Source organism: Condylura cristata, unplaced genomic scaffold (assembly GCF_000260355.1).
Source record: "Condylura cristata isolate star-nosed mole 26May11 unplaced genomic scaffold, ConCri1.0 scaffold00041, whole genome shotgun sequence".
In the NCBI taxonomy this organism is placed as follows: domain Eukaryota; kingdom Metazoa; phylum Chordata; class Mammalia; order Eulipotyphla; family Talpidae; genus Condylura; species Condylura cristata.
This window is the reverse complement of record NW_004567142.1, coordinates 2,302,946-2,314,808: the sequence shown is the minus strand read 5'-3', so window position 1 is coordinate 2,314,808 and position 11,863 is coordinate 2,302,946. Positions and strand designations below refer to the sequence as shown.

Below are 11,863 nucleotides of genomic sequence, written 5' to 3'. Positions count from 1 at the left end.
GAGCAGAGTGGCTGGCATGTGAACGGCAGGTTTGATGTGACCAGAAGGCAGCTTTGATGTGATCAGAGGTTTTTGTTTCCTTTGGGGAAATACCCAGGACGAAACTCTGGGTCCCACAGGAAGGGTATCAGCAACCTCATGGGAAATGGGCAAACTGTTTCCTGGGGGACTCCTTGCTCTGTGTCTGCCTTCCCGGAAGCACTGGCAGCAGTGGAGCTCAGAGGTGAGAGGGGCCTGAGCACTCAGGCCACCAAGCCACACTGTTCCTGTTTGCAGCAGACCTCTGTCCCCACGGTCACCATGCTGCAGCTGTTAGAAGAAAAAATGGGGAAGCACCTCCCAGGTGCTGTGGTGTCATCTCCCAGGGGAAGAGGGAGAAGGCAGGAGAGGGTCAGGGTAGATGCATCAGCGTAAAGTGGGGGAGGATGTGTGGAGGCATCTTCTCATCTGGGCCCAGACTGTTTCTGGAATAAAACACAAGAGGTTAAGAGCAGAAAGGCAGAATAGCGAACAGCCTGGGAAAGGGTGGGAGGGAGCCAGGTGGGCGGGTGACTTCTCTTTTCCATTTTGTGTTTTTGGATTTTGAAACATGGAGAAGCTTTACCTGTGCACAATAAACACATTGACTCCATCCCAAAGCCAACAGGTATTTCAGGCTTTGCTTTGGTTGTGAGCAAATAAGGTTCTGGCCCTCAGGGAGCCAGCCCAGGGATCCTGCACAAGGTGGGAAGTATCTGTTGTGCCAGAGACCAGAGAGGTCAAGAGATGGGGTGGGCAGGGGGCAGGTGTGGTTTAAATGTTTTTAAATCCAGTGGCCAAGGAGACCCCTCCATGGGGTTCAAAACTGGAAGGAGGTGTGGGAGGAGTCATGTAGACATTGGAGGAGAGTGTTTCAGGCTGAGGGAACAGCCAGTGTAAAGGCCCTAAGGTGGTTTGTTCTGGCTGTTTGAGGCCGGAGTGGCTGAAGTAGAGCCAGCCAGGAGGAGAGCACCTGTGAGATTGGGGAGCTGGGAGGGTGGTGTGTGGAGAAGCCTTGACTCTTTGTGGGTCACTCTGGGCACATCGGCCTTTATTCAGAGGGAGACAGGAGCTGCAGGAGGGATGTGATCTGGCTGAGGGTTTACTTGAGACCCCTAGCTGGCTGCACGGGTCAAGAATAGCGGCTGGGAGCCCAGTGAGGAGGAGCTGCAAGCTGGCCATGATGTGGTGCGGGAAGCCAGTTAAGACAGGAGAAGTAGCTGGAGTCCCAAGATGTCTTTTTTTTTTTTTTTTAAAGATTTATTTATTTATGCATAGAAGAACTGGGGTACAGGCCAGAGATGTTGGGCTGGAGCGGGTGAGGGGATTCTGTGCCCTGTGGGTCATCTTCCTGGCTGGGATCTAACCTTGTGCTGTAGTGGCTGCTGTTAGCTTCACAGTGCTGTGCTTTAACCCCTTGTGGCACCAGGGAGGGTCCAACCCCAGACGTCTTGACATTTGCCTGTGGTCATGTCCATGCAGAGATGCACAGGAGAAGGACCGAGAGGGCAGGCCTGGTCTGTGGCGAGTAGGAAGACATCCCTGGGTCCTGATGTTTTCCCTGACCTGCAGCAGGTGGGGACGTGTGGAAGGATCTATTAGAGAAAGGAAAGGAGGGTGGAGACAGACATGGTCAGCCACACCATCACTGCAGAGATACTCGGGCGCTTTCCTATGGGCAGTGGGAGACATAGAAGGTTGAGCGTTGAGGGTCAGGATCGAATGTTGGGAAAAGACATCCTGGCTGTGGTGGGGACCAGCTCTGGGTGTACAGGGAGAGCAGGCAGCTGGGGTAAAGAGGGGAGGAGATGGGTGAGGAGGATAAATTCTCACATGCAATTCCTTCCTGGGGCACCATCAGCCACAGTCCCAAGTCTTCCCACCCACCCAGTGAAGGATCCCTTTTAGTTGGGGAAACCCAGGCCAGGAGAGGTGGGGCAGTACCCAGTCTCAGGTCCAGCAGTGAGATGGGAGAGGAGAAATTCTACCCCACACCCCACTTTCCTCTATGACCCTGCCCACCCCCTACCCTCCCAGGGGTGAGGCTCCCCCTCCAGGAAAGCCCAGGAAGGTTAGGCCCCACCAGTGTCTCCCCACCAGCTATAAGCATAAGCGTCAAGCTCTGCTCTGTACTTTAACCCTTTCCCACCTGCAGATAAAGGCTGGCAGCGCAAAGGACAGAGGCAGAATTCCCCTACTCTGGCTGCCAGGGGAGTTGCCCAGGGCTGGGGGGGATGGAGGGCAGGTGCAGGGAAGGGGGGAAAGGGGCGAGCTGTTTCCCTGCAGCTCCACAGGCCCACGCAGCTCCACTGCTCTGTGCCTCAGGGAGATGGCACGTGGCTCCTTCCATGGACAGAAGAAAGATACACACAGAGCCCCCCAAATCCCCAACTTTTTCCAATCAGGCCCGGTCTTCCTCTCCTGCACAGGTTCTCCTAATCTGGAGGGGAGACCAGGAGTTGCAGCTGAGTCAGGAAGAAAAGGACCCCTCCCCAAGTCTGGTGAAGGAGCCAGGATTTCCCAGATCAGATGGGGACTCTCCATCCCAGTTCATGGATGGAGAACAAGGCTTGAGTCTGGATTTCAAGTCTGCCTGTAGAGGTCAGGAGGGTATATCTGATGTGTGAGGTGATGCATTTTTAAAAAAAGACTTGTTTTTGCATAGAAGACTGGAGTATAGGCCGGAGGTGCAGGGGCTGAGACAAATCACAGAGACAGAGTGGGGAGCAGAAAGGCAGCTCTACCGAAATACCCTGCTGCCCTGCTGCGGGGAAGGGGTGGGTGGAGAGCTGAGAGGTCTGTTGCATCAAGTGGGTCAGCTGCAAGGGGTGGGTGGTGGTGGTGGAGGGATCAGACTCGGTTAGTAGCAGTGATAGCGCTGAGACTTACCTTCGACCACCAGGGAGGCCCCAGGTGATGCGTTTCTAATCTGATGGGGAGTGGAGGGCTGTAGCCTGATGGGGGAAGTGAGCTACACCTGTCTGAAGGAAGGAGCAAGGTGCGTCTCACATGCAGACAAACAAGACAGACATGTCTGTTGCAGTTTGGCCACCTCTTTCCTGAACTCCAGAATCTGAACAGCCCTCATGTACTGTAAACCCCGCGTTAGCAAGCCGCAGCATCGGAGGGGGCCAGGACCAGGGGGCGTCCAGAGGCAGAGGGATTTCTTTCGGGGCCCACCATCCCTTCCCCAGCGCGCACCGGCTGGCGGTGTAATGGCGCCACCTAGCGGTCACGTTGGGCCAAGCCCGCCCTTCAGTTGAACGAAAAGGAGCTCCCGGAGACTAGGAGAGGGCTTCCTGGGTCCCCTGCCTTGGGGACCGTCCCAGGGAAACCTCAGGTGGGTCTGTTCACCTTCCATGTGGAGCAGCCAGGAAGAGCCTTCCTCTGCCTCTACGCTCACTACTTTCCCAGTGCTTGAGGAAGAGGACACAGCAGCTGCCAGGTTGGTGCTCCCGCTCTGCTGGATGAGGAGCCGTTTCTGGAGCTTGCTCAGATGGGCGTTCAGGTCTTCGCATTCCCTCTGCCTGGAATGCCCTTCCCTGCCTCTTGCATAGCATCTCTCTTATTCCTCCAGAGCTTAGAGTAGATGCCTCCTCCTCCAGGAGTCCCTCCTTGATGTCCCAGGTCAGAGTCACAGTCCTTCTGTCTTTGGTGGTCAGTTATGTCCCTACGGGACCTGACACTAGCTACATACTCCAGGGAATTTTGTGTGAATGAACGAATAAATGCCAGGCTAGAGAGTTTTCTGGGGGTTGGGGAACATGGGTGCACTGGAGAGTTTAATCATGGAAGGACAGGGTCAGAGCTAGAACCCCTAGATTTTCTCTTAGTCCCAGGCCTTTGCAAATTCTGTCCCTTCTCCATGAAACATTGGCACGTATTAATTTCTGTTCATCCTCTAGATCTCAGTGAACTGTCCCCTCCTCCAGGAAGCCCTCCTTGACCCCCAGTTGGGTCAGGTAGCACCCCATCCAGTCTCCTGGGCTCCCCCATTTCAGTCTTGACCACTATCGGCTGTTACTGCCCAGGATGGGGATGGTCTGTTTCTCCTTGGGAAGGGCAGAGCTGCATCCTATTCACTGCTTGCTTTTTGAGAGCTTATAACACAGATATTATTTTTCTGACTTAGGTTGAGATCCCATCTCTCACATTCTTGGAGGGTCTTGGGTGAGTATAAAGGATCACAAGAGAAAACTGGGGCTCCCTATTTTCTCGTGTGAAATGTGGAAAGGATCAGTGGTTCCGCCCCCAGCCTCCCAGGGCCATGGTGGGGCATTGAGGAGACAGGAGCCTGAAGTCTTGACCGCAGGCCGGGTGACTGCGGGTGACCCACTTCCCCTTTGGGGTCCATCTGGCTGGATGAATGGGTGGTAAGGGCCCCATCCTGCTGGGACACTTTAGGACTCCGCATGGGGCTTCCCAAGGTGGGAGGGTCAGGGACAGACAGAGGGAAGAGGTGTCTGCTGGGTTAGGGGAAAACCAGCCTTCCCCATCATAAAACGGATGAGGACAGGGAGACAAACAAGACTGGCTCCACCCAGGCGTGAGGGGAAGTAGGGGGAGAGGAGAAGGGGCCCCTGGGAGGTGGGTGAAAACCACAGTCCACAACTTGTGCCAACTTCCCTCCTGGAACCTGTGTGCCTTGGAGTCCATAGGAGTCTCCCTGTTAGCTGGTCTCGCAAAGGACAAATGTCCTGCCACCACCTCTGCCTCATGAACGCAATTCCATTGGCTTGAAGCCTGGAGACCCCTCATTCCCCTTTTCCCTCACACCTCATCCAGTCCATCAGCAAATGCTGTGGCTCCTTCTTCAAAGGGTATCCCCGTTCCCACTGCCAGCACCGGGGCCCAACTGCCCAGGGCTATCGCCTCCTCACTGGGTTCTCTGGTCTTGCATTTCTGCCCCCAACAGTCTCTTCTAACATGTGTCCAGTGGGATCCTTTTAGACCCAAGGTCAAGCCCTTTCATTCTCTGCTCAGAGTTGTCCAGTGGCTCCTTCCAGTGGGGTGACTGTCAAACTCTTCATTGTGGCCCCCAAGGCCCTACCTAATCCCTGTCCCCTCTCACTGCCTCCAGTGGCTCACTCCACACCAGTTGGCTTTCCTGCCTCTTGGCCTTTGCACATTCTATGCCCTCATTTGAAATGCTTTTCTCTGCTGTCTCTCAACCCAGTTCCTCAGCCCCCTTCTTATGTCAAAGCTCTAACCTCCTAATGGGCTTGTATTTGGAGATAAGGTGTATATGGAGGTACTTAAGGTAAAATGAAGTCCCGAGGTGGGAGCTAGTGGGGTTAGTATTTTTATAGAGATATAGAGACACCAGAAAGTCTGTTCTCCCATGAGGTACTGTGAGCACATGGGAAGACTGTAGCGGCGGGCCAGCCACAAGAAGTCTTAGAACAAAACCTAACCTGCTGGCATCTTGATCCTAGATTTCTAGCTCCAGAACTGTGAGAAGTACATTTCTGTTATTTAGGTCACTCAGTCTGTGGCATTTTGTTACGGTTGACTGAGCTGACTATGACACCCTCAGTAATCACTGTCTCTTTATTGGCCCTTTGGCTCACTCCATGCTGTTGTAATTATTATGTGTGGGGTGGCCTTAAAATATATCCGCAACTTCTCTGACAATCCTCAAGATGAATTCCCCTCCTCTTGAATGTGGCTGGCAAAGGGATTTGCTTCTAGCAAATAGGAAATGGTGGAAGTAATGATTCATAACTTCTGAGACCAAGTGATAATAGGCATAGTGGCTTCTTTTTCATTCTCCCACTGAATAATTTGCTCTGGGGTATTATGCAGAACCTCAAGGACATTCTAGGGAGAGTTTCATGTGGTAAGGATGTGAGGTCTCTTGCCATTAGCTATGGGAATGTGCCAGAAAATGGGTCTACCAGCTCTAACAAACCCTCAGGTGACTGAAACCCAGTCAACATCTTAACTATAACTTTATGAGAAACCCTGAACCAGGGATTGTCCAGCTAAGCCACTTTCAGATTCATTTCTTGAGTTTTGGGGTAATTTGTTACATAGTAGATAACTAATACAATAGCTCTACAGAATATCTATCTGGTGAGATGAGTCTTCTTATCATATCATTATTGCTACTATTTATTGAACACCTATTATGTGCCAAGCACTGTTTTAAGAGATTAAACACAACTTTGGTGAACAAAAGAGATAGAATTCAGCTCACTGGCAGAGAAGAGAGATCACAGACAAGTGAAGAAAGAAATATTTAATACAAAATGAAGAGCAAGTTAGACAGCACTGAGTGTTCAGAGGAGGCAACATTTGAAAAGACACTTGAATGGGGTGAGTCAGGGATCAGGGAGAAGAACAGTCCTCATTCCTCCAGGAGGAAAGATCAGTGCAAAGGCTCTGAGGCAGAAATTACCTGGTTTGTTTTTCAACAATAGCTGGGAGGCCAGAGAGAGGGCTATAGACTATAATCCCAGGGGAAGATGATTCCAGAAATGTGACTTTACCTCTGGGGCCGCCATTTCCTCTTCTGAGGAATGGGTGGGCTGACACCCACTTCTAAAGATCATGATGGGGACCCAGAGAGCTCTTCCAGCTTGTACTTAGTGACACAGTTGAGGCTCTTAGGCTGTCCTGGTGCTGTGCAACCTCAGGGGGCCAGGATGCCTTCTCTGGACTCTGCCGTATGAGTCAGGAGGGGCTGGAGCTGAAAGGCTCCCTGCTTGCTTCCCAAAGTCTGACCGTGACACCCTGGTGTCAGGTCCCCCCCCCTTCCCTCTCTTCCTTTTCTTCTTCACCCCCACTTCTCCCCTCTCCTCCAGTCTCTCCATCCTGAATCAACATTCCAGCCAGGGGAGAAAAACAGGGCAGGTTTCCTTCCTTTCCCTGGCAGGGTTCCAGACTGTGACTGGGCCATTGTATGTTCTGGCCTCAAGGTCATTCACTCACCCCCTGCCCTCCCCACTGCCTGAGAGGCTACTTGAAAAAAGGCATTTGAGGAGAGAAAGAGGAACTGGTCCAGAGAGAGGCAGGGCCTGCTCTGAAGGCCCTGTCTGGTAGACGCCCCCAGGTCTATTGGAATCCAGGTGTCCCAAGCACAATGTGGGGTCTGTGGCTTTGTGAGGGAGGTGGGACAACTTGATCAAACTTCTGGGGCAGAGCAGGGCCCTAGTCTCAGCCTCAGTCCTCTGTGCTGTGTGATCCTAAACTTCTTCCTGTGCCTCTCTGGGTCAATTTCTGATCCTGTCTCTTCCTGGCTGACTAACTATGGGCAAGTTGCCAGAACTTTGGGCCTCACTTTCCCTTTTTCTGTGAAATAGGCCCTGCATCTGGTCCCCTGACTTCCCAAGTGACAAAAAGCTTCCAAGTTGTTTATTTAAAAATCTCAGCTCCAGGTGACATAGATTATCAGGAGCCTGGGGAGTGTGTTGTGACGAGGCGGCCTGAACTCAAAGGGAGGCTGTGAGGAGCAAATCTGGGGGTCAGTGTGGAGAACCCCGAAACTATGGTGATCAATATCAAGATCTGAAAAGCTCTCGCACACTTATTATTTTCTTTTGGAACCCATTTCCAGTGCTGACAAGTTCAAGGCACACCTGTGGAGCAGGGTGAGTCCAGGAAGAAGGCCTTGCAAAAAAAGGTTATTTTTGGCCTCTCCATCTGCCTGTTGCCAAAATGAACACTTTTGTGGGAAGAACAGAACACTTATCAAGCACTTAAGCATTACATTCTTTTCTTATATCGACTCAGTCAACCTTTCAACCATCCCTGGAGAGGAGCACTCAGCCCTGTGGCAGAATGAAGGGGACTTGCTGGCAGCCGTGGGTGTGAACTCTGGGGCCCAGAGAAGCTTTTCAGCTCACTGTTTCTCTGCCTGTAACATGGGGAAACTGGCAGTCACTGCTCCCACGGGCTGGTGCAGGACTTTGCTGAGATAATCCATGCCAAGGACTCTCCATGTCAACGTTATCAGTGCTATTGTTACTAGGGGTTGTAATTGTTGATCTTTCCTGGACTGTTTAAAGAAGGGGGAGGGACCGTGCTGGAGGCTTCTGGGGAGCCTAGGGATGCCCTGGAGGGACAGGAGACTGGTCCTGGGGACATCTGAGCCTTCATACCCTCAGGACATAGGATCTGACTTGACCTAGAAATCTGAGTTGCCTCCCTTCTTCTGCTCTGCCTGCTGGCCTAATTCTGTATTGCACAAAGCAAGTGCCAGATGAACACAACCCTAGGCTTTCCCAAGTCTTTCTGCTTAGGCTGTAGTGCTCACCCTTTGAGCTTAGGTGAAAAAGGCCCTTTGTCCAGTTTGGGAGGCAGGCGTTCCAAGATCTGGCATGGCAGAGCCTGCCGGTTGGCCACCGGGCATTCATTCTTCCTGCTCTTCTTGCTATCAGGACCCTGATATTATTGGAAGCAGCAAGTACACAGGAAAATGACTACATTTCCCAGCCTCCCTTGTAACTACAGTGACCTTGTGACTAAGAGTTGGCCAATCAGGCCCTCCCTGGTGGTGCAATGGGTTAGGACGCAGCACTGCAAACTAGCCACAGCCACTTCAGTGCAACTTTGATCCCTGGCCCTGGAGGTGATCCACATGGTGTGGCAGACCTCTCCTGTCTGGCCCACTGCTCCCCTCAGCAGGGTACTTGGTCAGTCTGCTTGTTCTCATCCCCACTCTCTCTGGTGAATTCTCTCATGGCCCCTGCACCTCTGGTCTATACCCCAGTTCTGTATGCATAAATAAATAAATCTTTTTAAAAAAGAGTTGGCCAATCAAATTTAAGTGGAAGTTTTAGGCAGGGGCTTTGGGGGAAAGATCCTTAAAAACGGCACTATCCATGTACCGGTTTGGGGCTGGTTTTGCTTTATATTCCATTCTTTCTCTCTGAAGCCTGGAAGATGAGGCAGCTGCAGCTCCAGCAGCCATCTTGGGTCATGAGGTAATTTGAGAGTATGGGACCCTAAGGTAAGAATGATGGAGCAGATAGAAAGACTCCTGGATCTCCCAGTCTCTCTAGAGTCACCACTCCAGCTCTGAACACTCAGCATCTGGGTGTTTTTACCGTGAAGGAATAAAATTTTTACCCATGTAAGCTACTCTTATGTATTCCCATCTCTCAATTATCTTTTAAGAACAACCTCCCTTTCTAGCCACTGAAGAGAAGTCCTGATACCGAGGCTATAGTCCTATATATATTGCTGACTCTGGTGAACTTGCTGGGGGTGGGCAAGGATAGGGGCACTATTCCTGTTTTGAGATGCCAGCTCAGGTAGGGTGGACTCAGTGGACAGATTTTTTTTGCTTGCCATCCTTCATTGGCCAGGACATGTGACTACATATAACCTCAAAGCAGGCTGGGAAAGCGAGTACCTGACATGGGGAAGGCAGCACCTGCCAACTTGGAAGAGGGAGGGGAGTGGTGGTGGTGGGGGCTAGCCACACCTCTTTTCCAAAATGCTTAATTTGTGTTTAAGCATCTGACACAGTCAGACTGTGCTTCAACCAGACTAGTTTCTTATCTCTACTATATATCAGTTTCTTATCTCTACTATATATCAGTTTCATTTGTCTCTCATCATCCTTGTCTATCACATTAATTTTCCCAAATACCAGTTTTAGGTTTTATTGATTAATTTTGTTTAATATTGCTTTCATTTCTGTCTTCCTCTTTCTTAATTCCTTGCCTTTTCCCCTCTTTGGTTTGTTTTATGGGCTTTACTCATTTCTTTAGAAGGAGCTTATTTTGCTCATTGTAAGCTCTTTGGGTATTATCAAATAATTTAAGTATTTAAGGTTATTGTTTCCCATGCAAGTGAGACTTTGGCCATTTCCCACAGGCTTCTTCATAGAGCGTTCTCACTGTCATTTGATACTCTTTGATAGTTTGCATTTTAATGGCTTCTGTAATTCAAGTATTATTTAAATAAGGGATTATTTTAAGTGTGTAGAAATTTGGGGGGAGAGGGGATATAGCTTTTGAAATGGTATTTACTTTTACTATATTGCTATTTTAAAGACATGTTGACCAACCACATTTGTTTGCATTTAAAGAAAGAGCTCTGAAGCTAATATAATTGTTTGGAAAATTGTAGTCTACTTCAAGTCTACTGCTTTTATTACAATGGGCAAGTTGAGGATGTAGTGAATCATGGCAAATGTAGGATTATAGCAGAAATATTTTATCTGTCATTCTGGGTGGTCTTCACTACCCACCCCACTAACTCATTTCTCCAGGAAGAGAAAATTTTCTTGAAAATCTCTGGGCAATCTCTCTGGTGGGTCTTTCCTTCCCTGCCTGAACTCTCTACCCCAAACCTGGTGTCTGCCATCATCACTTCTGACCAACATCAAGAGTCTCTCTCTAGAGGGGCATCTGGAATGGGTAAGACTTGAGGCTCAGACTCTGCTAGGGAGACTTAGATGACACATTCTCCCATTCCCAGCTGACCACCCTTTTCCCCCTACCCCGGCCCCCTTTGTGATCATTCATTCACAAGGTATTTTTTGTAGCTAGAGAAGGGAGATATTTTTAGGATTCTGTAGATGATGTTTGAGAGAGAGACAGGGTGGTGGGGGAGACATCTCAGGGACATAAAGGGACATCTCTGGTTAAACAGGTGAGGGGCAGAAGGTGCTGGAAATCTTATTGAGAAAGCTGGCCTTCCTCTGTCCTATGCATGAGTAGCCATGCTTGCGGGCCTCAGTGATGAGAGGGTGCATGTAGACAGGAGGGGCAGTGTCCCACAGCTTTGGTGCCCCAGGGAAGGGCGGTCTTTGGCCCACTGGGAAACTGGAAATTTAGTTATAATGTGGGAAAATGCAGGACAGCCCTGAGGCCCGAACATCAAGCACTGAGAACTGGACATCCCTGTGCATGCACACACAGGGGTGAGAATAATCTTGGGAAGGGAGGGGTCTAGTGTGGCTCCCGGAGGTGACAGGGCTGGCGGTGCTGGAAGGAGAAGCTGACACGTGCATGTGTTAACCGGGACATTTATGGCCTCTGTGGCTCACCCACAGCTCAGTGGAGGAGTAGGGTCCCCGAGTAGGGCTCTAACTCTAGGGTGGCAGGAAGCAAAACAGTGGGACCTCGGTCTGGTCCAGCGGCCTCCTTGGAAGTGAGGGTCCTCCGCTCAGGGGCGGAGACAGGAGGATGGCTAGAGAACTCTTCTCCCAGGGACGATGCCAGGGCCACGCTGCTACTCCAGGGCTGTGGAGGAGGAGGGGGCAGGAGGTGGAGAAGAATGTCAGCGAGGTAAGGACCTGGGCTCCTGGGGGCGCCCCCCCCTTTGCCCGGCCCACGGCCGGGCTTCCGGAGGGCCCCCCCCCCCGCCTCGCTCAGCCTGCGCCAGGTTCAGGTTCAGGAGAGTGGCGTTGGTCCTCGAGTGGGAGGGAGGTTGACTGTGAGAAGAGAGACAGGTTGAAAAGGAATTCCAAGGCTTCACCAGGGCAGGCGGCCTGCGGCCACTGAGCAGCGCTCGGGAAAACGGGTGTGATCTGAACCGAGGAGTGTCTGGGGGTATCTGGTGGTGATGGGGTTTCTGATCCTGGCAGTGTCAGGTGTGAGAGAGGACACACTATTCATGACACAGAACCATGGCTTCTGGGAGCGCCTGGGCCTGTGGGTGAAACCCTGCCCTGCCTCAGAGCCCAGGCTACACAGTCTGATGGAGCAGAGTCTGGGAAACCCAGTCTAATGGCGGGGACCTGGTCCCTGACTCTGGGGGCCCCCAGTCTGATGGAAGAGACATGAACCCTCCCACTGGGGGCCCCCAGTCTGATGGAGGAGACATGAAACCTGACTCTGGGAGCCCCCAGTCTGATGGAGGAGACATGGATCCTGACTCTGGGGGCCCC

General features: G+C 51.4%; 1 protein-coding gene across 1 annotated transcript in view; it reads right to left on the bottom strand.

The window, feature by feature from the left end:
- Positions 1-10,980: 10,980 nt before the first annotated feature.
- Positions 10,981-11,863, bottom strand: part of CEACAM16 (carcinoembryonic antigen-related cell adhesion molecule 16) — an 8,036-nt gene continuing 7,153 nt past the window's right edge. The window contains exon 6 of the mRNA XM_004694176.2: positions 10,981-11,216. Within this exon, the coding sequence (XP_004694233.1) occupies positions 11,206-11,216 (11 nt within the window). The 3' untranslated portion in view covers positions 10,981-11,205. The remainder of the gene's footprint in view (positions 11,217-11,863) is intronic.